Source organism: Megascapheus bottae, chromosome 16, assembly GCF_031878675.1.
Source record: "Megascapheus bottae isolate mThoBot1 chromosome 16, mThoBot2.hap1, whole genome shotgun sequence".
NCBI lineage: Eukaryota > Metazoa > Chordata > Mammalia > Rodentia > Geomyidae > Megascapheus > Megascapheus bottae.
In genome coordinates, this window is record NC_143524.1 from 39838687 (window position 1) to 39865546 (window position 26860).

At 38.8% G+C, this 26860-nt stretch overlaps 2 protein-coding genes across 2 annotated transcripts; one reads left to right on the top strand and one right to left on the bottom strand.

Moving 5' to 3' along the window:
• The first annotated feature begins 11317 nt into the window (after positions 1-11317).
• LOC150053239 (olfactory receptor 5P1-like) lies at positions 11318-12250 on the top strand. The gene has a single exon (XM_090348987.1). The coding sequence runs from the start codon at positions 11318-11320 to the stop codon at positions 12248-12250; it is 933 nt and encodes a 310-aa protein (XP_090205113.1).
• An 11708-nt stretch (positions 12251-23958) lies between these two features.
• On the bottom strand, positions 23959-24904 carry LOC150053240 (olfactory receptor 5P6-like). Its single transcript, XM_090348988.1, has one exon. It carries the CDS (start codon positions 24901-24903, stop codon positions 23959-23961), a length of 945 nt encoding a protein of 314 aa, XP_090205114.1. The 5' UTR covers position 24904.
• Positions 24905-26860: the final 1956 nt, after the last annotated feature.

Sequence of the window (26860 nt, forward strand, 5' to 3'; positions counted from 1 at the left end):
TTAAAATGTCAATTTCTCCAAAGCAACTCTAAACTACTTTATATTTTTAAAAAAAGTCCCATGTTAATATAGTCCTGAAAGACTGAGTTTTTCTAAGGAATCTGAGGTCTCTAAGGAATCGCAGTAACTTTTATTATAACTATATATTCATGTGAAACCAAGGATGGAATCAGAATAATCAGACAAAATTGGTTGGTAGTTGAGTCTACTTGCATTGTGATGTTTCCATACATTGAGAGAGAAAAGTCTTTCCAAATGTTAAATGCGAATCAGTATTATTTTCATTAATAAAGCCCAAACACATCTTTTTTCTTTCTTTTTTTATTGTTGGGATAATGTATTTTGCCAGTCTTAGGCTTGAGTTCAGGGCCTGACCCCTGTCCTTGGACTTTCTCAAGGCTAGCACTCGACCACTTGAGCCTCAGCACCAGTTCCATTTCTTTTCTTTTTTTTCTTTCTTTTTTTTCTATGTATGTGATACTGAGGAATTGAACCTGGGTCCATGCTAGGCAAGCACTCTACCACTAGGCCACACTCCCGGCCCTGTATCAGGATAATGTATGGAGGGGTTGCAGTTATGTATTAGGTGCATTACTTCTCACACATTGATATCCCTTCTCATGTTTTTGTCCCTGTTTCCCTCTCTCCACCCCCCTCCCAATCATCTTGTTCCCCCTTCCCTTCCTCTGTCAAATAAGCAAATAAACCTATATACAATATACCAGGTAACAATGTCAGATACAGTAACCACATGAGATTAATCATAAGGGCAAATAAAGAGAAGAGAAATAACATAGTACATTTGCTTATCTTAGACATGAAAACGAATTCATTTTTCACAGCAAATTGAACACAGTGAGTATATTGCTCTATTAAAAGAAAAATTGGCTGGGAGGTGGTGTCTCACATCTTTAATCCTAACTACACAGAAGCTTGAGATCTGAGGAGTACAGTTCAAAGCTAGCCTGGGCAGAAAAATCCACAAGAATCTTATCTCCAATTGACCAGGAAAGGGCTGGCACATCTCTGGGACCACTCCATGGACAAGTCCCTGCACTACCCTGGGTAGTAGTGGGTGAGCGCTGGCCATGTATTTGATGCTAATTTGAAACATGGAACAGCTCAAGGTCTGGGAGATGGCACCCAATCCAGAGATGTTCTGCACCTCTAAAAATCCTGCCCAGGGTAAGGGATAGTAAAAGGCTAGAGAGAGGAAAAGTCCTCCAAGTACATCCTGAACCTCTGTGTACCTAAACCTTTCACATTATTGTGCAGCAAGGCCTAACCATGAGGCCTATTTTGCCAATGAAGGCCCAGATGCTCGTCCAAGGGGCAAATATTGAAACATTATGTTGCAGAGCTTTGAGTTCCTCAAGCTCAAAGCTCAAGCTGCCAGACCAAGGCAAACAGAGGAAACGAGAAAATGGAGCCCGTTGGCTATTCCACATACCAAGGAAGCCAGGAGTCACATCGCCCCTCCCCCCGCCAGTAAAATCATTTCCATAGATCAGATTGTCCCTATGTCAAGGCTGCTTTACCCAAAAGAGATCTGTCCCAGACACTCCAGCCATAGTCCTTGCCCAAGCTTGAGCCAGCTACCAGCTACCCAATCCAGACTGCACACAAGAGAGAATCACAGAAATATTAGGCTCAGAAGGAGCCGGGAGAAAATACACTAGGAGAGCTAGGGAGAAAAACACATGGCACTAGAGAGAAGGCAAACACGATGGCTTTGACTGAATGTGGCTAGCCACTCTACCCTCCTCAGCGAAGAAGAAATAGACTTGTTTTCATTCTTATTCCTTAACGATTTGTCATTTCCTGGCTATATTATCTTACTTCTCCATAACTATGCTGTGTTCTTTACTATGTTTAGTAAAACGTTTGTTTTCTCTTCATCCCCTTTTCTCTAGTTTCCTTCTTCCCATTTCTGTCCCTCAACTCCTCTTTTAGTCACAGAATGTTTCATTCATACGCTGCGAACTCGTTTTCAACTCTAGTGTACCCCATAACACTTCCAAAATCTTGTTGTATATAATCTTCCTGGAGATGTGGAATAATATTTCTAAGTGTTTTTAATTTCAGTTTCGTTGGTTTGGTTTCACATTGGTGATTTCATTCTTCGTGAGCTATATCTCAGTCCAGGAGGCATGTGGCATATCAGCTCTGACACTATCAGGGCTGCCAGAATATTAAGTAGTCTTCATCTGACAATGCCTTGGCCTCAAATGTACAAATCCTTCTGCAGAGATCCAACATATATGAAGTTACTCACTAGAAAACAGCAGAAAACAGTACCTTTCACCTAGTACTAGTTATTTGTCTGAATTTCTCCATAAATTGATCTTGGACTAATGTTCTGTTATAAAGTGTAAAGTTATATTGTATATTATAAAGACACCACATTAATATCTTGGGGGCCTTGTGGGCTTTTGTCACCTGCAGAGACTTCTGGGATTGTACCTCATTCTTTGTCTTCTTTTGGTAACACACAGCCTAGGGAGGTAGGGAGCAAATCTTTGCTTTAAGGAATGATACATACCATCCTAGGAGGTTAACATATTTTGGGGCCAATATGTCCCGGTGCTCAAAAAGCTCTGAAAAGAAACTGCTTATTATCACAGTATAACTCTGTTTTAGTCCCTGTCTTGGGAGCAGTTGGCCCTGGGGACTACACAAAGAATAAAGTCATTGTTAGTTAATTTCTACTTTTGTAATCTGCAAGGTAGTTGCAAACAATTGAGAACTGCAAAAAGCTTCAGCCTTAGATCACTTCTCCCAGTCCTCAGTATTCACCAAGGACAGAATTAGCGGTGGAAATCATTAGACACCATTTTAAAGACAAACTATACACTTTGTGGATGAGGAGAGGAGGACAAAAATGGGAGAGAACAAGAGAAGGGGTGACATTATCCAAATATAAATATACTCATTACCTGACTTACATAACTGCAAACCCTCTGTATAGCACCTTTCTAATAACAATTAAAATTTAACACTATAATTAAAATTCAAAAAGAACAAAATTGAAAATCTTTTGTCATTGTTCAATTTTTTTTCTTTTTCCTTTTTAGTTTCTCCTCTGATCCACATCCCTAGTGTCGTACTAGAGCTTGAACTCAGGCACTGTCCCTTTCTTGAGCTTTCTTGCTCCAGTCTGGTGTTCTACCCCTTGAGTCACACTATTAGATTTTTGCTGATAGTTGGAAAGAAAGGTCTCAATGATTTGTCTTTCCCATTCTAGCTTTGAAGTTCAATCCTCAGATTTTAGCCTTCTGAAACAAACATTTTACAAAATATAGCTAAGATTACAGGCCTAAGTTACCAGCATTCGGCACAGTTCTCTCTCCTCTCTCTCTCTTTCTCTCTTCCCCCTCTCTCCTCTCTCTCTTCCTCTCTTCCCCTCTCTTTCTCTCTCCCGGCTCTCTTTTTTTATATTTTTTATTGTAATTAATAAAAGGGTTACATGAGGGCCGGGAGTTTGGCCTAGTGGTTAAAGTGCTTGCCTAGCATGCACGAAGACCTGGGTTCAATTCCTTGGTACCACATACATAGAAAAAAGCCGGAAGTGGTGCTGAGGCTCAAGGGGTAGAGCTCTAGCCTTGAGAAAGTCCAAGGACAGTGCTCAGGCCCTGAGCTCAAGGCCAGGACTGGCAAAAAAAATAGGGGTTACATGATATTTGCCAAATAGAAGGTGCATTAATTCACATACATTGATACCCTTTCACATGATACCCTTTACCCTCCCCCCACTGCGCCCCTCGTCTTGGTTTTCCCCCCTTCCCTATCAAATTTCAAATAACCAAATACAAATAAATTCAATATATCAGATAACAAAGTGAGATACTGTAACAATATGAGATACCCAAGGGACAGCAAAGGAGATGAGAGATAACATAGTACATTAAGGACAACAATCATTCATTATGTGGCTTTTGTTTCAATATCCTGGAGGTCCTTTCAATTAGCTTCATACTATATGGCCTTATGTATCAAGGTTTTGCTCTATTGCAGATCTCTGCTAGTAGAGCACAAGGTTTCTACTGATTATGACAAATGAGGGAAACCATTGAGCCTAAGTTCCTTTGAGTCTGGCTTACTTCACTTAATATGATTTTTTTTAAGTCTTTCCATTTCCTAACAAATGGGTTGATGTCGTTTTTTCTGACAGCAGCATAAAATTCCATTGTGTACAAATACCACAACTTGTTGATCCACTCATCAACTGAGGGACCTCTAGGTTGGTTCCATATCTTTGCTATGGTGAATAATGCTGCAATGAACATTGTTGTGCAGTATGGCAGTGCCTCAAAAGGCTAAACATAGAACTCCCCTATGACCCAGCAATTCCACTACTTGGCATTTACCCAACCATCCAGAATCTAGGGCATACTAAATCCACCGGCTCTCTTTTCTCTCTCTTCCTCTCTTTCCCCCATCTCTCTCTTTCTCTCCTCCTCCTCTCTCTTTCTCTCTCCTCGGCCTCTCTCTTTCTCTCTCTCTCCTCTCTTTCCCCATCTCTCTCTCCCCTCTCTCTGTCTGTCTGTCTCTCTCTCTCTGTCTCTGTCTCTCTCTGTCTCTGTCTCTCTGTCTCTGTCTCTCTCTCTCTCTCTCTCTCTCTCTCTCTCTCTCTCTCTCTCTCTCTCTCTCTCTCTCTCTCTCTCTCTCTCTCTCTCTCTCTCTCTCTCTCTCTCTCTCTCTCTCTCTCTCTCTCTCTCTCTCTCTTGGTGGGTCATGGGGCTTGAACCCAGAAGCCTGGGAGCTGTCCCTGAGTTCTTCAGCTCAAGTCTACCTCCCTACCCCTGGACCTGGGCCTTGTACCTGAGCTTGCGCTAACTCTCTTTTTTCTTTAATTGACTTTTTGTTTCTCTTGTCTCTTTTGTTAGTTCTTACTCTTCTCCTTGTTTGTGTGTGTGGAGGGGGTGGTGGCATGAGGCTTGCACTGGGCCTGGGAGCTCTTCTTGAGCTCTTCAGCTCAAGGCTACTGCCCTAACCTTGAGCCAATCCCCACTTCCCATTTTCTAGAGGTTAATTGGAGATAAGAGTCTCAGGTCCTTTTGTGCCAGGCTGGCTTTGAACCTTGATTCTCAGATCTCAGCCTCCTGAATAGCTAGGATTATAGGTGTGAGCCACCAGGCCCTCCTGGTTTGTTTATTTTTATCTCTTTTTGTAGTAGTCTCTAATTTCTTGATCTTCCTTTCTTCCTATTTCCATTTTTAAATTATTTTTGTTAGAGTGAGAATTAAGAAAGTTAATGAAAAACGCATTCTTATTTTTTATATTTATTTGTTTGTGTTGTTATTCGTAGGCTATATCCCCCAACCCTTGTATGTGTTCCCACTGTTGGTGCTGATGCAATTGTTATTATTATTATTTATAATTTGAGGAGGATTATTTTGAGGTAACAGAAGGTTGAGACCAGGACTTAGTGCACGTGAGGCATGCACTTAACCATTGCACTAACTGTCCCATCACAGCTGAGGGAATAGTACCCATCCCAAGCCAAACCCTTGACCCATTCAAACATTGCCAGAGTCCCTAACTTAATAAACAGAAAAGACAAAGCCTCCAGAGGATGAGTCTTACAGAAGTAATCATATTTGTGCTGGACTCTAATATTCTCTTCCTGATCTCACCATAACAAAGACATAAAATAAATAACACAACTGTTGTGTTATCAGCTGATCTAACACACATCAGATCACGCACAACTGTCAAAAAACATTCCCTGAAAATGACTGAAATTATTAATGAATTATATGGAAGGGGGAAAAATCAGAAAGATGATTTGTGAAGGTTATCTCTTAATTTTCCTAAATTTCAGAGAGAAAATTAATTATACATCTCAAGAAACAGATAAAAAGGGAGGCCAGTAAATTATAGTAGTCTCTCAAATATTCTTCTCTATTGATCCCTCTTCTCTGAGCTTCAATCTCACAACTTCCATCCTTTATCCATTTTCCAATGGGATTTAAGTTTCTCTATTGCCAGTGGTCTTTGAACACACTAGATTGTGATCAAGATTCTCTCTCTCTCTCCCTCTCTCCCTCTCTCCCTCCCTCCCTCTTTTTCTATATATAATATATGAACATATATATATAATTTCAAATCTACATATATTCGTTGGATGTGTTCTTGATGTCAGATGCTAATAGGCATCAAAGACACTAAAATGAGAAAGACATGATGCCTGTCCTCAGAAAGTTGATGGATGTAAAGGTGCATGCCCTGAGGTCACAGCTATTGAGAAGACTGAGTCATGAAATCTCTCTCTAAGACTAGGTACTAGTGAACATATTGAGGCCCTATCTTGAAAGAGAGAAAAACTTTAGCCCACCTTTTAATGAGATGGTTGTTTCTATGAGGACGTGTTTTTGAAAGGTTCAACTTTTTGAGCTATAGGTATATTCTAGATATGAGGCCTTTGTCGGTTGTATAGCTAGTGAAACTCTCCCATTCTGTGAGATTTCTGTTTAACTTGCTAGCTATGTCCTTTGCCATACAGAAGCTCTGCAGTTTAATACAGTCCCATTTATTCAACCTTTTAATTTGTTGTGTTTCTGGGTCTTTATTAAGAAAGTTTCAACCTGTGCCAAGGAGCCCTACTATATCTCCTATTCCTTCCTGTAAAGTGTTCAGGGTATCTGCCTTTACCTTAAGGTCTTTGATCCATTTGGAATTAATTCTGGTGCAGGGTGGCATATAAGACCTCTCTGAAGAGGAAATAAAAATGACCAATGGACACATGAAGATATATTTGATATCTCTGGCCATAAAAGAAATGCAAATCAGAACAACTTTGAGAATTTACCTCACTCCAGTTATAATGGCCATTATCAAGAAATCTAATAACAACAGATGCTGGTGGGGCAAAAAGGGAACGCTAATATACTGTTGGTTGGAGTATAATTTGTTCAACCACTCTAGAAAGCAGCATGGTGATTCTTCAAAAGTCTAAACATAGAGCTCCTGGGCTGAGAGCATGGCCTAGTGGTAGAGTGCTTGCCTAGCATTCATGAAGCCCTGGGTTTCATTCCTCAGTACCACATACACAGAAAAAGCTGGAAGTGGTGCTGTGTCTCAAGTGGTAGAGTGCTAGCCTTGAGAAAAATACAAAGACAGTGCTCAGGCCCTGAGTTCATGCCCCATGACTGGCAAAACAAAACCAAAACCAAAACAAAACAAAAAATCTACACACATAGAGCTCCCTTATAACCCAGCAATCCCATTCCAAATGTCCAGAGACAAGGACATATTAAAGCTACTAGCACAATGATGTTCACTGCAGCACTATTTACCATAGCAAAGATATGGAACCAACCCAGATGCCCCTCAGTAGATTTACGAATCAAGAAGATGTGGTACTTATACACAATGTAATTCTATGCTCCCATTAGAACGAATGACATCACTCCATTCATAAGGAAATGGAAAAAGTTGGAAAAAAATAAGATTAAGTGAAGTAAGTCAGACCCAAAAGAGCATAAGCTCCATGGTTTTCTTCATTTGCAATAATCAGTACATATCCAGGATTCTTCTAGCAGAGGACCACAATAGCTCAATAGCTATGTGCATATGGCCATATAGAATGAGGATAAGGGAAATGGACTCAAGGATATGGAAACAAGAGGTTTATCTTTGTGAATGTTGTTCTTAACATACTGTGTGAAGAAAGAAATAAGAAAAGGAAGGAAGAAATAAATTTATTTGAGCATTTCCCTTCCATTCACTTTTTCCAGAGATGTAGTTCTCTTTTTCATTAGTGATTATTAGTTATGAAGATTAATGGTAAAGTCATGACATCTTAACACATGTTAACATTTACCTCCATTATCCTCCAACTTTATTCCTCTTCCATCTTCCCATTCTTAGTGCTTTATAAATGTTATTCTTCACACACATTGCTCTTTCATGCCAATGTATCATTTCTAATGCTATTTCTTTAAACTAGTACACCTTGCCATTGTCCTTACCTTAGCTATACTGTACGACTAAGTTTTAGTAATTTATTCTCCAAAAAGTACAGTCATACATTCTTGGCTGGGGAAAGTTCCTCACCTTTGGGCTAACTGCTCCTCGCTCACTTGCCACAACTACGGCAACTAGTTATTTTTTTCTTAATGTGAACATGAACTTTCATTCAATATAATAAATGTGTAAGGTCAAATTTTCAATCTCCAATGGCTGGTACTTCAATAAATCCTCCATAAACCATATGCTAAGACACTTACTTGGTTTTGAATGGCTGACTGTATCACATTCTTTCCACCTATTATGTTTAGCTTTAAATTTTCTTTATTATAAATTACAGGTTTGGACCACCTAGAATTTTTTTCTTAGTTAACTTTGCTTTCCTTAACATGAAAAACTGAAAAAGAAAAGTACAAGTCTTCAACAAAGAGAATGGCAAAGACAACGTAATTACAGATTATGCTGGCATTGATGGGAAGGTGAGATTAATTGTAAGAAATTCTATGTAAAATTTTAAAAATGAAATTAACTGAAGAATTTTAGAGCAATTGATTGAACATATAAAGAGGGAAATCAATGTACAATATGGAAAATTTTACCCAAATATTTAACCATCAGTTGCTGAATAGTCATGGAAGATGCCTATGCTAAAAGTTACAGCACTCTAATGAAATAGAAACATAGATACATGAATCATGATAAGACTAGAAAAAACAATATTACTCAAATTCAACTTTTCAAAACATTGAATAATTTACTCAGTAAAATTGTGGTAAAATCAGGATGTCATCATATGTACTAGGTGCTAAGCTAAACCTAAAATGAATATGGTATGACTCATTCACAAAATGGAAAATCAGAACAAATTTCATTTTTTGCCAAACAGCATTTGAAAGTCTACCATAAATCTACTGCAATAAGAATGTATTTTCTTTTTTGCAACATGTATAGTGTTTTCTATAAATGTAAACTGAAAGGTCAACTCCAAACTGAAACGTATGGTATGATTCAAAGGTTGTTTCAAGGGAAAAGAATTCAGCCATCATCACTCTAACCCAAGTTAAACAAAGTGATGTGTTCTGAATGTCAAAACTACTTCCAGGTAGCAAAAAAGTTTCTCTTTAAGGTCCCATTGGGGAGAGACAGCCTGACTTAATGAGTCATGGAAGGACTTTTCTCTCAAAGGGACAAGCAGCAATAGCCTTAGAGGATTAGAGGCCCCTTCTCTCTCACCCAGTGCACATAAACACATGCATCCTCCTCAGGGCATGAAGTCAACTACATTTTTGGACAGTGGGGCCTGTGCTGGTTCATCTGGATTGTTGTTCTCAGTCCCTATGACCAATAAAAAAATGCATGGACAACCTCTACTTCATGAAGTCCTATTTCAAATTGGGCACCAATGGTTCTGCTGCAGAAAGGTAAGTGCAATACTCAACAATTTTTTTTAAAGATGAACTTTCATTTGTTCAAGGAGAAACTAAAATATAAAAGAATCCACTTTTCATTAATTTTAGCTCGATCCTTTTGGAACCATGTACACAGTAAGAGAGTCTATATGTACTGGTTTTACTAGTACATGAGAGAACCCAGGCAGTGTTGGTTAGTTTTAGAAGCCAAAACTGCTCTGTGGTTAGAGCAGCTAAGGCTATGTTATGCAAAAGGTCGTAAGAAGAAACAGCCTCCAGTTAGGTTAGAAAAGTCTCACAGTCCTAGATCTGTAATTAAACAACTATACCCAGTATAGACAATGCAAAAGGTGGTACCTACAAAATAAGGAAACATTTTCAGATCCACCCTTAAGAGTCAGAGGAGTTTCTGCACCAAAAAACAATCTTGTGGATTAGGAAACAAGATCTTTATCTTGTGTGATTATTGTTCTTAATATACTATGTTATTTCTCTTCTCTTTTGTTGCCTTTTGGTTAATCTCATATTGTTATTATATCTGACTGTGTTGTCTGGTATATTGTATATACGTTTAATTATTTGAAATAGCCAATGGAAGGGGGAAAAGAAGATGACTGGGAGGGAGTGGGGAAGGGAAATGGAGAAAAACATGAGAAGGGGAATCAATGTGTGTGAAGCAATGCACCTACTATCTGGTGAATGTAACTGTGACCCCTCTATACATTACAATAAAAACTAAAAAATAGCCGAGTGCAGTGAGTGGCTCACGCCTATAATCCTAGCTTCCCAGGAGGCTGATATGTGAGGATCAAGGTTCAAAGCCATCCCAGGGGTAAAAAGAGCTGTTACTTGTCTCCAATTAACCTCTAGAAAATGGGAAGTAGGGCTTGGCTCGAGGGGTAGGGCAGTAGCCATGAGCTGAAGAGCTCAGGGGCAGCGCTCAGGCTGAGTTCAAGCATCATGACCCACAATAAATAAATAAATAAATAATCTTGAAGGGTGAAAAGTCATGCATAGTATTCATGGTAGGATGTCTTTTTAATGTGAAAGAAAGGTAAGAAAAGGGAATATATGGGGTGACTGTAAGTAGTTCAACGAAGATGGATTGGAGTGATGGGTGGATAGAAGCATCCTATGACACAACGAAGTCCCCTGTAGGGCTGTGCCACAAAGGATTCTGTCTTCTGGGCTGATGAGACAATGTTAGAACAAGACGAATGGAGGAAATAATTGAAATAATTAAGTGAATTGAATTACTCATATGCTTTTTAAGCAAAAGATCATGATGAAATATTTCTGCATGAGAAAAGGAAAATAATGAAAGGCATAAGGTAAACAAGCAAATAGAAAGATAAGTTCCACTTTAGTGTGGACATTAGGAATCAAGAAGAGACAATACAGAGGTAAAATAAGAACTAAATTGGAGACAGTCAATAGGACTTCGTTAGATAATGAGGAGTTGAAAAGATGTTCAAATTGTAGCTATAAAAGAACAGATAGGAACTCAAGAGTTTGGCCTAGTGGTAGACTTCTTACCTGGCATGCACAAAGACCCAGGTTTGATTCCTCGGTACCACATGCATCAAAAAAAAAAAAGCTGGAAGTTTTGATGAGGCTCAAGTGGTAGAGCTCTGGTCTTGAGAAAGTCCAAGGACAGTGCTCAGGCCCTGAGCTCAAGCCTGGGACTGGCAAAAAAAAAAGAACATATGAATTTGATGTCATTTATCAGATATAAAGATATAGAAAAAGAAGTTAGACAAAGTGATGCACTCATTCTCCTTTGATGCAGAAGAAGGGAAAAACCCTAGTAGTGTGGACCAAAGGAAGAGGTACCAAAAATGAGTCTGTGAAAGAGAGGATAGGACGCACATGCAGAATGAAAATATTAACCAAATGAACATCTAATTTTGTTCCACAGGAATAACTTCAGATCCCCGATGGATGCTGGAAACCACACCACTGTGAAAGAGTTCATCCTTCTGGGCTTAACAGAAGATCCTACACTTTGTGTCATCTTCTTTGTGATATTTCTAGGGGTGTATGTTGTCACTCTACTAGGCAATATGAGCATAATCACCTTAATAAGAAGCTGTTCCCAGCTCCACACCCCCATGTACCTTTTCCTGAGCCATCTAGCTTTTGCGGACATTGGGTCTTCCACCGCAGTCACACCCATAATGCTTGTAGGCTTCTTTGGACATGGAACAGCCCTCCCTGTGGCTGGCTGTGAAGCTCAATTCTGTTCTGTCGTGATGTTTGGGACAACTGATTGCTTTCTGCTGGCTGCCATGGCCTATGACCGCTACGTGGCCATCTGTTCACCCCTGCTCTACTCCAGCCACATGTCCCCCAGAGTTTGCCTTCTGTTGGTGGGGGTTTCTTATCTGGGCGGTTGTGTGAATTCTGGTACATTTGGTAGTTGTTTGCTGAGTCTGTCCTTCTGTGGACCCAATCGTATAGACCACTTTTTCTGTGACTTTCCTCCTCTGTTGAAGCTTTCCTGCTCAGATGTCTCTGTTGTTGAGACTATTCCCTCCATCTCTTCTGGCTCCATCATTGTGCTCACAGTGTGTGTCATTGCCCTGTCTTACATCTCCATCCTCACCACAGTGCTGAAGATGCGCTCCACCGAGGGCCGCCACAAGGCCTTCTCCACCTGTACTTCTCACCTCACGGCCGTCACTCTGTTCTATGGGGCCATCACATTCATCTACGTGCTGCCCAAGTCCAGCTACTCCACCAGGCAGAACAGGGTGGTGTCTCTGTTCTACACGGTGGTGATCCCCATGTTGAACCCCCTCATCTACAGTCTGAGGAACAGAGATGTGAAGGAGGCCCTGAGGAAGATGACTGTCAGAAGGTATTCTTAGCCTCTGCTGTTTGAATTTAACACGTGAGTGAGTGTGTGTGTGTGTGTGTGTGTGTGTGTGTGTGTGTGTGAGAGAGAGGGGGGGGCGAAGGAGAGGGAAAGGAAGACAGAGACAGAGATTGAGAAAGAGAAATTTTCTGATGTTATATTTCATTGAAACCATTTGCAGCTTAGCAGAGTGATTGATTTAAAAGTTATATTTCTGTGTTCTCTTAACTTTACATATCAATTGTAAGACTTCTTGAAATCAATAAAATCATTGTAATAATTATTACTATTATGGAACTTTCATGGATACCAAGAACTTGTTTTTTCTCTTATTTATTTAGCAAACAGTAATTTTGTCTTGCAGTTACACCAGACTCAGTCCCGATTACATCATATGTGTCTATTGCTTATGGAAATTACTGTTCATGCTTTTGAGTCTCATTTGGGAACCATTATTTTTCTTTTGGTAAGAAGTTCTCCTGAAAGATCAAATAAGTGAATAATTTCATAATCCTGGATATGAGATTTACATTTGAAATCAGTGTAGCCTCAAAACTGCTATGATGCCGTGTTTAATTTTCCCAACAAATCAACTGTCATGTTGGGTTTGTTAATTCCTTTCCCTTTGCAGATGAAAATAGTGGTTCTTGGGCAAAATTACTATTTCAGAGGAGTATAGACTCAATTCTCTATTTCGTGCTGTGTGCATTTAATGTACACTATCCCATCAGCCCCGGTCTTGTAACGTTAGCATGAGGATTCTGTAGAGGATTTTTTGTGTGGTGTCCGGCTGGGCAGCATTTTCCTCCAAGCACCGGACAACTTCCTGCTGAGATGGTCTCGCTTGTGCAGACACTGGAGCAAGGCTAAGGCTGGGAACACTGGACTGATTCCCTTCATTTAGGAAATCTGATCTTGACACCAGAATCACAGGATTTGTCTGGAATTCTAGCTATGACTGAATATATTTTAGAAACAGTTTGACCACTAAGCGTGATGGTGTGTTTATAGCGATTTATAAGGTCTTTAAAAATCTAAGCAGTGGGATGGGAGTTTGGCTTAGTGGTAGAGTGCTTACCTAGCATGCACAAAGACATGGGTTGGATTCCTCAGTACTACATATGTAGAAAAAAGCCAGAAGTGGTGCTGTGGCACTAGTGATTGATTGAGCTCTAGCCTTGAGAAAGCCCAAGGGCATTGCTCAGGCCCTAAATTCAAGGCCCAGGACTAGCAAAATAAATAAATAAATAAATAAATAAGGTAAGCAGAGCAATTTTTTCTTTACATGTCTAGTTCCATAGATCTACATATGTAAGGAAATTAGGACTTGTGAAAAAAAGCCTGAAAATATCATCACAAGTGGCACTGCATATTTTATTATAGAAATAAGACTTGAAAGGGTAAGAAGTGATGTCATGAAACATAGAAACTCTAAAGCAAGAGCTGAGAGAACTGTACAGATGATTTGGAAATGCATCAAAATGGAATCTTTAAAATCTAAATTTCCTTCCTGAACTAATGGTTTGAAAGATATGAAGGTCTGAAGGTATTTAAAATGTTCTAACAAAATGGAAAATATTTACATTTATTTATGTATTTGAAAGTTAAATATTTTTATTACTATTATAAAATAAAGATGCTGTAAAGAGAGGATATTGTTACATAAGTCAGATAGTGAGTATATTTCTCTTTTTATTGCTTTGCTTGACAGTTTATTAAATATATACTACATTTGTACCTTATTCTATATTTTTATCATTCACACATGGATTTAGTAGAAAATTATTTGCAAAACTGAAATTATAACAAGAACACATACTGCAGAAACTTCTGAATTATTAGGAATTATTTTAACATGTGCAGGTGATCATGAAGTAGTCAGTGGTTTGGTTACTGTGAAGTCAGGCACCAGATCGTTACTTGCAGCATGGTAATGATGAAATGTGGATGCAACAATGTCAATGAACTAGACTGCTGAATAGTGTCTAAGAAAGGACAATCACTGTTTGCTTTCACAGACTTTTCTATGTCCATTCTGTACACACTTTTTCTGCCTTTCAGAGAATTCATTGTGTAGAATGATTAGGCAAAAAATTATTTTTTTCTTGTTTAAAGAAAACAAACGATCACCAATTTCTAAAACATGCAAAAGGAAGATTCATACATGATTCCATACCTGTGTGGAGTGGTGTGCTTGCCGAGACAACTTCTAATCCTCATCATGACAACACTAGGTATGCCATTTCAAATTTAAATGCCATAATTAAAGGAAAGTCACATGACATGACTGTTGTAGATGCAACTTCATTTAGATGACAGATAATCAAAGTAAAAAGATGTCTACTTAGATGACAGATAATCAAAGTAAAAAGATGTCTACAACTTCTAGAAAAGGAGAACAAAGGGGATGCAAAAAGTGAGATGATTATGTATTCAATTCTGGCTGCTTAATAGGTGACTTTGGTTTTGCCCCCAGAGGTAACTTCAACATTCAAATATGTTGTCTCAACAGCTGGAAATATAAAAGGATTTGCAAACCACCTTGTTTCTGTCCTTGCAGTGTATGCAGTTTTATAGTCCATGCCCTGAAAATGTATTTCTTCCACAAAGTAGAGGGAAGGACCTATAATTTGTAGACATAAAGGTATATTCTGTTACTGCACTGTGTTGTTCACTTTAGACCATGAATTCCTTCGGTTATTTGCGCTCTGCTGCACAGTGATGTCAGAGGAAGACAGTGCAGGTAAGTAGAAAGTACCTCTCAGAGGTTAAGTTTGTTTGTTTGTTTGTTTGTTTTTTGGTGGTGGTAGAGTTTGAACTGAGGGCCTTGTGGTTGCTAGGGAGGCTCTCTTCCACTTTAAGTTTATGACTTTAGCCCTTTATGCTCTAGTTATTTTTAGAACAGGGTCTTGCCTTTGTACCTGGGCTAGCTAAGATTCTGATCTTCCTATTTACAGTTCTTACGGAGCTGCATGACAGAAATATGCTAACATACTCAGCTTTTTGTTGTTGTTGTTGTTGTTGTTTTATATTGTGTGGGATGAGGAACTCAAACATTTTGTCCAGACAGGCTTCAAACTACAATACTCTTAGTTTTACTTCGTGAGTTGTTTGGCATTTGGATTACAAGGATTATTTTTTTTTTGGTGCCAGTCCTGGGGCTTGAACTGTGGGCCTAGTATTGTCTTTGGGGTTCAACCGCTATGGAAAGCAGTATGGCAGTTCCTCAAAAGACTAAACATAAAACTCCCCTATGATCCAGTAATTATGTCTCTTAAAAACACACCTTCTTCAACTTTCTTTCTCTCAACTCCATCAACTCTGATGGTGGAATTTTTTGGTTCTGCTACTACTGACTCAGTCACATCTTTTCAAGATATCCACATTCATTCTCTCAGACTTTCTTCAGCTCACCTTTCCCAATTATCAGTGTCCTCGGTCTTCTGTGACTACCTTTGCTAGAAACATTCTTTTCATTCTTATTTTGCCCAGTATTTTTGAAATTTGTGGGTACAACTCCAATTCAACTCCTCCTCAATTTCTTTCTTTAACAGAAGAATGTAGTTTAATAGCTGATAGTTATATACAAGCCTTATACATATATGACATTAACAAAACGGTGAATTATAACAATAATATAATTGTGAGCTTGACAAAGTTTATAAGACACATAATTATAGTACTGTATGCTTTCTTTCAAAATTTATAAACTATTATCTTCCTCTTCTGTGAACTGACTGGTTATGTTGCAATGCAAACAACCTTAGTTTCTAATTTATAGACAAACAACCATGGACCCAGAACGATGGAGCAATTATGCCAAAGTTACACAGTCAAGAAAGTGGTGCCAGAAGCATTTGAACCTAGGACCAGCTGCTTTCCTACATGTCTATGTGTAAAACTCTCTTTTGGTTAAAAAGTACTTACAAGCAAAACAGACTCATGCCTGTAATCCTAGCTACTCAGGAGGCTGAGATCTGAGGATCATGGTCCAAAGCCAAACTGGGCACAAATGTACCTGAGACTCTTATCTCCAGTTAATCTCAGAAAATGGGAAGTGGGGCTTGGCTCAAGGTAGGGCAGTGGCCTTGAGCTGAAGAGCTCAGGGACAACACCTAGGCCAAGTTCAAGCCCCATGTCCCACAGGAAAAAAACAGTTTCACAGTTACCAATTATCCCACTATCTATTCAAATAATGAGTTAGAGATCACTTTCCGACAAACTGTTCTGCCGGGGCCTACCGGCAGCAAATTGGGGTTCCTGAAATAGGGGGCAGGGACTGGAAAAATTAGAAGAGAGACAAACACATCGGGTCCAGGAGGTCTGCAGCTCAAGCAAAAACTGCAGCGCCCCATTTATTCTCAACTCAAAGTTTATATCCCTTCTTGAGACCAGGGCACCGCCAGGTGTTACATCCAGATGGTTAATCAGGGAACTGTTGGGGGTTACATTCATATGGTAAATCTCAGATCAATTGAACAGGAGAAGGTCAAAAAACAATAAGACAATCAAGCAATTATCTGATGCAAATCAAAGTACAGTTTGATTCCACTCTTGCTCCCGACATATCCCCCATTTTTATTTTAAAAGAAACACAAGTGCAATTTCTATTCTTTCCACTATCTCTAATATCTCTAATTATCCTGTCTCACTTTCCAAAAATGACTGGTCCCTTCATCTAAAGGGGATTGATGGGCGGAGATTCAGCTTCTGTGACTTCTTCAAGCTGACTCAAGGGCGTTGTCTCTGTGCTTGACCAGGGACCTTAAGAAGCCTGGCCTGTTTTATCAGGGATTGCAAGGATTAGATATCAGGAATAATAATTTGCTCCAAACTGGAGATCGTATTTAACATTTAACAACTGCACAAACCATCTTTGGCTACAATAGTGTAGCTTACATAGCACCCATTTGCAAAGGCTTTTTCTTGATTGTCTGGGGAACTAAATTTCTGCAACCTTAACAATGCTTCAGTTGTCAGATCTAAACAGATTAATAAAGACACAAGCCTCAGATCCACAAACTTTTCCTGAATTTGTGGCTGGTGTCAAAAATAAATAAATAAATAAATAAAAATTTTGCTCAATTAGGACTTTAAACTACCCACTATCACAGAAGATTGACAAGTTCCTGCCCAGTTATGAAAGGCACGGGCACTAGTAAGGCATGCTTACAAACTATTCTATGACCTCCCGGCTCTGATTAATTTGATTGGCCAAGCACAAGTGACTAAGATCTGACACCATCTCTGCCATCCAAGCAGAGGCTTTCTGCATTGCTGCCGGTAGGCCCCGGCATCTGGCGCCCGAACAGGGACCCTGAAAATCTGGGACAACGGTGGAGGACCCCGCTGTGGTGAGTAACACATCGTAGGACTATTAAGAGAGGATCTTAAGAGAGTGTATACTCAGGAGTAAAAATTATGGGTCAAGTTAATAGCCATAGGTCATTTGTACCGATCTTAACAGACCTACTTGAAGCCCACGGAACGTGGGTGGAAAAAGGGGTGCTTCAGAGCTTCCTACAGTTTGTCGAGGAGGCATGCCCGAGGTTTATAGAGGAGGAATTCCAAAAAACCTGGCAGCAGATAGGAAAAAGAATTCAAGAATATTATAATGTATATGGCCCCGAAAAGACCCCAGTAGAGGCTATTGATGTATGGAATCTAGTAAATGAATGCATAGATCCTCAACATGAGAATGCTGAACTTAATCTTGAATTAAGGGAAATTTATGAGTTAAAGGACCCTTCTGAAAAACCTGAGGCTGAGCCATATGCAGCAGCCCAAGAGAGTCTAAGTGAGATCTTGAAAAGGGAACAACAACCAGTAGATATTGAGTATCAGAATTCAGGTTTGAATATCAAGGAGGAAAGTTATGATGAGTCAATGGAGGGCCGGGTGGCTACGATAGAGAAGAAGTTAGAAGAAATGCTACATTTTCTATCGAAAATGGGGATGGAGCAGAGAGCCCCCCCAGAAGTAGGAAAGAAAGATGACCCTCAGGCCACTATGATGTCTGATTCTAAACCTTACCCCTCACACCCACCGCCACCGGCTGCAGCCTTACGGCCCCAATCCCTTTTTCAACCTTTAGGCAAGCCTAAAGGCCCTAGCAACAAGTCCCTGTTCAGGCGCCAGATGCCGGGGCCTACCGGCAGCAAATTGGGGTTCCTGAAATAGGGGGCAGGGACTGGAAAAATTAGAAGAGAGACAAACACATCGGGTCCAGGAGGTCTGCAGCTCAAGCAAAAACTGCAGTGCCCCATTTATTCTCCACTCAAAGTTTATATCCCTTCTTGAGACCAGGGCACCGCCAGGTGTTACATCCAGATGGCTAATCAGGGAACTGTTGGGGGTTACATTCATATGGTAAATCTCAGATCAATTGAACAGGAGAAGGCCAAAAAACAATAAGACAATCAAGCAATTATCTGATGCAAATCAAAGTACAGTTTGATTCCACTCTTGCTCCCGACACTGTTCCACTTCTTCCTGAAATTTCGAATCTCCTCACTAAATCACTCACATGAGCACAGTGTGAGTAACACTCAGGGATCCCCTGCCAAATCTCTGTCCCCAGAAAATGTGGGCTTCCATTCTTCTGCTAGAGTCACAGATGCTGTGCGAAATTTAAAATATAAAGGGTTTCTTGTGTATTGTGTTCTAGCCAACAGAATTAGCTCCCAGCTGACACATTCCATATAAGATCTCTTACCACTTTCCAAAGTATTGACTTAGCCTTTTATTTTCTGAAAGTGAATACAGAACTTTATTTACCAGTGTCAGATGCGTTGACACTACTTGAATAGTTAAAATTGATCAGCCTATAATTGAATTATTTGGGGGATGTGAAAATACTGTGCAACTTCATTTTCTGTGTTGCTATTTTAAGAAGGGCTAGAAAGCATGCTACAGACAGAAATGTGGGAAATAGAAAAAGAAGGCTGCATTGTGCCATAGGAGAACATGGGAAAGAAAGCAAATTAATAACTGATGATTGCTTACTTTTCCCAGCCATTATGCCAAATGCTTCCATTATATCGCCTTTCTAATACAGTAATGCTCTTGGGCATAGATTTACTACCTCGATTTCATGAATTGGGAAACAAAGGTTCAGAACATTTAAGAAACTTGCTCAAGGGTGTAAAAATTGTTCTGGCAGAGCTGGGATTTTGAGTACAGTTCTCTCAGACTCTTGGTGTACAGAGTACTGAAAGGAAGTCTAGATCACACAACTTACAGTGATGCCTCACAGATAACTGAAGAGATCAAGGTGAAACTAACTGGCTATAAGGAAAGATGAGATAACCAAGGAGACAGAAGAGGATATTCAAGCTGTTACTTACTAATCAGTATACCTTCTGAGTCTGCCAGCAAGACAGGGACAGGTGACTGGAGCTGGCACTGAAGGTGGTCACCAAGGGAGATGGCCAAGTCAAAGAGAATGCTAGCTGAAGGACAGGTGAGTGAGAGGATCTGAGTAAAGACAAAAAGATTATTGGGTTGCCTACTCTCAGCTAGACTCTGGGCAGAGGAAATCCTGCCTCACTTCCCTTTGAAGGATCACTCTTCCTGTCAAAGTCTTCCATCAATAAAGACAGGCTTAGTTGTCATGGTATCAATAAAACCTTACTGCTCATCAAGAAAAGTCCGAATGATTGGGCAAGAATATCACTCAATCTTGGTCTAACTCAGCCCCTTCTGCCTTATTCTTGTACTTATAAAAGATCCTTGGGATTCATTTGGGCATACCTAGATGATCCAGGATAGTTTCCCCATTTCAAGCATATTTTTTAAAAAACTAACAAACAAAACTTCGATTCCCTTTTATTTACTTTGTAGTCACACATGTTCACAAGTTCCAGGAATTCAAATGTGAACATCTGGCTGGGTGGTGATAACTCATATCTGTAATCCTAGCTATGAGGCTGAGATCATGGTTCAAAATCAGCCCATGCAGAAAAGTCTTTGAGAATCTCATCTTCAATTAACTACCATATAAGCTAGAAATAGAGCTATAGCTCAAGTGGTAGACTGCCAGCCTTGAGCAAAAAAGCAAAGGGATAGCACCCAGGCCCTGAGTTCAAGCCCAGACACAAAAACAAATGAAAATCAAAAGAAAACACAAAAACCATTATTCTGCCCTCTACACCTCCCATTCATGTATGCATCCATCCATCCATCCATTCACTCATTAATCTATCATGCTATTTATCCAATAATCCATAACTTTAGTCATCCATTCGCTCATGTAGTTATGTATATATGTGTCTATGGATCAACCCATTCATCAAATTGTCCATGTATTTATGGAACTAATCATTGATTTGTCCAGTTTCCATTCAGCAGCCATATAGGCCATCTCTCCTAATTTTAGTCACCCTTTCAATAATCCATTTATCTGCCAATTACTTATGCATCAGTATTTCTATTCACTTAATCCTTCATCTAATCATTCATGAGTTACCTTTACTTGTCTTTTCCTTGGCCATTAAACCAAATAGTGCCCTGTCAAGATCCCAAATAGTTACATGTTCTTCATGAACACACATATACACAGTGCACACATCTGAGTGCATGCATGAACAACTAACTTGGTTTTCCTTAACCAAAGCATGTAATTCTACCTAGATCGTTTCTTTTCATGTTGGTTCTTATTTAATGAAGAATGACAAGAAAGCACTATCCTCCCAGATGGTGTAACAAAGCTTCAAAACAAGGACTATAGAGTCTCCCTCATTTGTCATAATCAGTAGAAACCTTGGGCTCTCCTAGCAGAGATTTACAATAAAACAAAATGTAGAGACATAAGGCTAAATAGTATGACACTAAATGTGGGGACCTCCAGGATAAGGAAACAAAAGCCATATAATGAGTGAATGTTGTCCTTAAAGTACTTTATCTCTCATCTCTTTTGCTGTCCCTTGGTTATCTCATATTGTTACAATATTTCACCTTGTTATCTGATATATTTTATATGTGCTTACTTGGTTTATTTGAAATTGCACAGGGAAGGGGGAAATCAAGATAAGCGGGGGGAGGCTGGGAGGGAAATGGGAACCATGTCATGAGAAAGGGTATCAATGTTTGTGAAGTTATGCACCTTCTACCTGGTGAATATAATGTAACCCTTCTATAAATCACAATAAAAAATAAAAAAACCCAAAGACTATAGAGACTATACTAAACAAGACTGGCCATAAATAGTAGCAACTATATATAGGGGATGGGAACACTAATGCCAGATACAAATCTGGTAAATGTGGTAACCTTAGATACAGGAAGATAAAGAATTGACTTTTGATTTGACATAGACAACAATGGTACATATAAACTCCTAGGACCAAATAATGTGTGATTCGGGCAGAAAAGAAAATAGAGACATTTTCATATCTTTTTTCCATATATTTTTATTGTGATTAATAGAAGGGTTACATTATATTCACCAGATAGAAAGTGCATTACTTCACATACATTGATACCCTTTCTCATGTCTTGGTCCCCATTTCCCTCCCCTCATCACCACCCCTCATTTTTTTTCCCTGAAATCAGACATTTTCATATCTTAAAAGGTCTCATTTTACTACTCACAAAACTTACCTTTCTGGATGCACAAAGATCTAAGGAAACACACCAATCAGAAAACAACAAAGACCAGGAGTAAATAAAGCACATAGTAATTAATTAATGTAGATAATTTGCTGATTAAAATAATAGTTCAGAGGCCAGGAGCATGGTCTAGTGGTAGAGTACTTGCCCAGCATGTAAGAAGCCCTGGGTTTGAGTCTACGTGGTACCACATACACAGGAAAAGCTAGAAGTAGTGCTATGACTCAAGTGGTAGAACACTAGCTTTGAGAAAGCTCAAGGACAGTGCCCAGGCCCTGAGTTCAAGCCCCAGGACTAGTAAATATAAAATAAATTAAAAATAAAGTAATTGTTCATAGTTGAAGTTCATGATGCTGTAACAGAACAAATTGGGGAGTAATAAAATAATCGGGAATGGAAGCCTGTCAAATTGGAAATCAGGGCAAACCAATGAAACAGCAATATTCTCAAGACAATACGTTGGAAATAAATTGGGAGGAGGGAAAATAAAAGAAAAATTAGGGAGGAGGTAGTAATGTTCGACAAGAAATATACTCACTACCTTATGTATATAACTGTAACCCCCCCTTAAATTACCTTGACAATAAAATTAAATTAAAATACAAGGGGCAAATCACTTCCAGGCATTGGTAGAAAATATGTACAATGTGTTAGATCTTGAAGAATTATAGCTACCAGACAAATAGTCATGACAGGTAAATTTTATGTTATGAGATTAAGAGTAGTACAAGGAATGCTGAATCCATCTAACATATAAATAATAATAGGAAAGCAAAAATGAACACGTTTGATAGTGTCATTCAGTAATTAAGGACATGTGTTCTTTTCACTATCACTGATGGAAAGTACATTGACATAAATTATTTTAAAATAGAAAATATAATTAGCAGTTGTACACATTTACATACTAGTAACATTGTTTGAAGTACTTAAGACTATTTCTAATGGAATCATGGGAAATTAAAAGTTTCATATGATGGAAGATTTTCAATAATTGTATGTCAACTAAGTATCAAAATGTTTTACCTAAAACATTAAAAAATGATACTAACTTGAGTGCTGGTGACTCATGTCTAGAATCCTAGCTACTCAGGAGGCTCCGATCTGAGGATCAATGTTAATGGCAGCCCAGGTAGGAAAGTCCATAAGACTCTTATCTCCACTTAGTCTCCAAAAGGTCAGAAGTGGGGCTGTAACAGAATGCTAGATTTGAGCAAAACTGTGAAAGGACTTGAGTTCAAGCCCCAGGACAGCACAAAATAAATAAGTAAGCACTACCTGGCGGATGTAACTACAACCCCTCTATACATTACCCCGACAATAAAATTTTCTTAAAGTAAGTAAGCAAATTAATTAATTAATTAATTAAATAATGCTAGTCTCCTTTACTGGCAGCTTGGCTGTATTAGAGCTTACTTGCAGTGCCCAAACTTTCTACCCCAGTATCCCCACTTCTTGATTTGGGGCAAATAGAGGCATGTGCAGGACTATGACTTTAAAGCAGTGATAAGATCCTTTGGAACTATGTGAGCAATTGTCCTTGGGCTTTCTTAAGACTAGCACTCTACGACTTGAGCCACAGCACCACTTCTGAATTTTTCTTTGTAAGTGGTTCTGGGGAATCAAACCCAGGGCTTCGTGCATGCTAGGCTAGCACTCTACCACTAGACCATGCTACCGGCCACTAGAAATATTTGTAAAGACGTGGTTTGGGATGGGGTGATAGGAGGATTATGGTCCAAGGTTAGATTGGAGGAAAAGCAGTCCAGAGACTCCAGATCAGTGACTGGAGGTGAGCATTTGTCATCTCAACGAAGTGAAAGAAAGGGAAAGGGAGAGGGAAAGGGAAAGGAAAGGAAAGAAAAGGAAAGGAAGGAAGGAAATAAGGAAGGAAAAAGAAAGAAAGGAAAAAGAAAGGAAGGAAGGAAGGAAGGAAGAAAGAAAGAAAGAAAGAAAGAAAGAAAGAACAAACGAACGAAAGAAAGAAATGTATTGTTTGAATAAACAAGCTTTATCTAAAGATAAAGTCCAACCATTGAGATTAAGTTTCCTTGTATTATTATAGAAATGGGGTATTGATATTCAATGAGTTAAAGAAAATAACAGATATCACTAAGAAAATGTTTGTCTACCAATTTGCCTTTTCAGAGCTTCCTTAATATCTTTGTTTCTGACACTGTAGATGCAGGGATTCAGCATGGGGATCACCACAGTGTAGAAGACAGACATCACCTTGTTCTGGTCAGTAGAGAACACAGACTTGGGTAATGCATAAATGACTGTAATGGTCCCATAGAACAGAGTGACGGCGGTGAGGTGGGAGGTGCAGGTGGAGAAGGCCTTGTGGCGGCCCTCAGTGGAGCGCATCTTCAGGATGGTGATGAGGATGTAGATGTAGGACATGGCTATGACAATCAATGTGACGACAATGATGGAGCCAGAAGTAAATGAGGGAACCATGGCAGGGACACTGATGTCAGAACAGGAGAGCTCAAGTAAAGGAGCAAAATCACAGAAAAAATGATTGACTCTGTTTGGCCCACAGAAGACTAAATTATAGAAGCAAATAGCAAAAGAACAACAATTGAGAAAACCACCTGTATAAGTCACTATGAGCAACTGCACACAATCTCGTGTGGACATTTTGGTGGAATACAGCAGTGGGTCACAGATGGCCACAAAGCGATCATAGGCCATGGAAGCCAGAAGAAAGCATTCAACTGACCCAAAGAAAGCAGTTGAACCCAGTTGGGTGACACACCCAAAGTAGAAGATTGTATTTCTCTCCACAAGGAAATTAACCAACATGTTTGGTGTGACAGAAGATGAGAAGCCTATGTCTGCAAATGCCAAATTGCTCAGAAAAAAGTACATGGGGTGGTGGAGCTGAGTGGAGACTCTGATGAGCACAATTGTGCAGAGATTTCCAGATACAGTCACCAGATAGATGCACAGAATGATGATGAAGAGGAAGACTCGAAGGACTGGATCATGTGTTAAGCCCAATAGAATGAACTCTGTCACTGCAGTGTGGTTTCCATACACCAGGGAATCCATCAGACAATGGAGCTATGCCTCCCAAAATACTGTGATAAAAATACAGCATGAGAAATGTGTAATTATGGTGGATTGTTATTAATCCATGACGGGGATTGTTCAAAAATTAGACAAATATACTAAAGGCACTGGCACAACGATGTTCACTGCAGCACTATTTACCATAGCAAAGATATTGAACTAACCCAGATTCTCCTCAGTAGATGATTGGATCAACAAGATGTGGTATTTATACACAATGGAATTCTATGCTGTCATCAGAAAGAATGACATTGTCCCATTTGTAAGGAAATTGAAAGACTTGGAAAAAAATCATATTAAGTGAAATAAGCCATACTCAAAAGAGCATAGGTTCATTGGTTTCTCTCCTTTTTCATGTTGGACCCTCCTAGCAGAGGATCACAATAACACCCTTTGTTAATCTCATATTGTTACAGTATCTGACTTTGTTACCTGGTATATTGTATACACGTTTATTTGTTTATTTGAAATAGGAAGGAAAGGAAGGGATTGAGAGAGAGAAATGGGAAGAAAATCATGAGAAGTGGTATCAATGTATGAGTAGTAATGCACCTACTATCTGGCAAATATAACTCTAACCCCTCTATACATTACAATAAAAATAATTTAAAAAGAAAAAAACAAAAATTAGACAAATAAATGAGGTTTTTGCTCTAGACATTCAAAATTTATACATTCATTTGCAACGTCTTTACTTAAAAAGTCTTTTTGTGGGTCGGTCGTTTGGCCTAGTGGTTGAGTGCTTGCCTAGCATGCACTCGAAGACCGGGGCTCGATTCCTCGGTACCACATACATAGAAAAAAAAAAGGTGGAAGTGGTGCTGAGGCTTGAGAAAATCCAAAGACAGTGCTCAGGCCCTGAGCTCAAGCCCAGGACTGGCAAAAAAAAAAAAAAGTCTTTTTGTGGGTCACACAAAGGGGAGAATGGAGCTCTTTATTCCATGACAATGGGAGGACTGAGTTTTGTATTATATAAATGGGGGTTCAGCACTGCAGTGGATGGTTTCTTGGACAGCTTGTAGGGAAAATAGATCTTTAGCTATATCTTAAGAATTCTGAAATGATTCCTTTTTTTATTTTCTTGTTCATCAAAGCCTAAGTTTAAAAGCTGAAGATGTTCTCATTTGAATAATTTCAATAAGTAGCTGTTTTATTCACCATGCAGTGATTTTAAGCTTTGCTTCGTGGTTGTTTGGGTTTGGTTTTTGGTTTTGTTTTAGTTTTTATGTTGCTCTTTGTTTATTTCATTTTCTTTTTCCATGAAAACCTTAATCATGGATAGCTAATGGCAGAATTATAGTTCTTACTTGGCTTTCCTTTTTCACTTTGGAATGCTTTCTATGTCCAAATGTGATTTTAGTTTGCATCTTGGATATATCTTTAAGCATCCATGGATATGTAACTAGTTTATATGTTTCTTAATAAAAATGTAAACATAAAGTAAAATAATCTTTTGCAGAAGCAATAGATATTCTCTTCAAATAATGTATTTTTCTTGCAAATATATTATGAAATATACCTACATATGTTTAAATATATGATAAGCAACCATAACAGGAAAGAATAATAAATGTAACACAGATATTTGAAATGTATTAGGTAAAGTTATGTAAGGAATATCTGATTAATTGCTAAATTTTATTTAAGCTTACTTCATTACCATCATAGGATTTAAAATTTTACATATAATTCTACTTAACCTCTATAAAGTTTAATTTCATATATTATCTCTATTTTATATATATATATGAGAAAACTTATGTTAAGTGAATTATCTAAGGTTACAAGAATTTAGTAGAATAAGATTATGAATCTCAGCAGGTTGAATTTAGTTCATTTCTTTAGTGACCAATACTATAAGTAAATATTTATAATGAACTAGTAATAGCTACAATGAAATTGAGTGAATACACGTGTAAGGAATGTTAGCAGATTA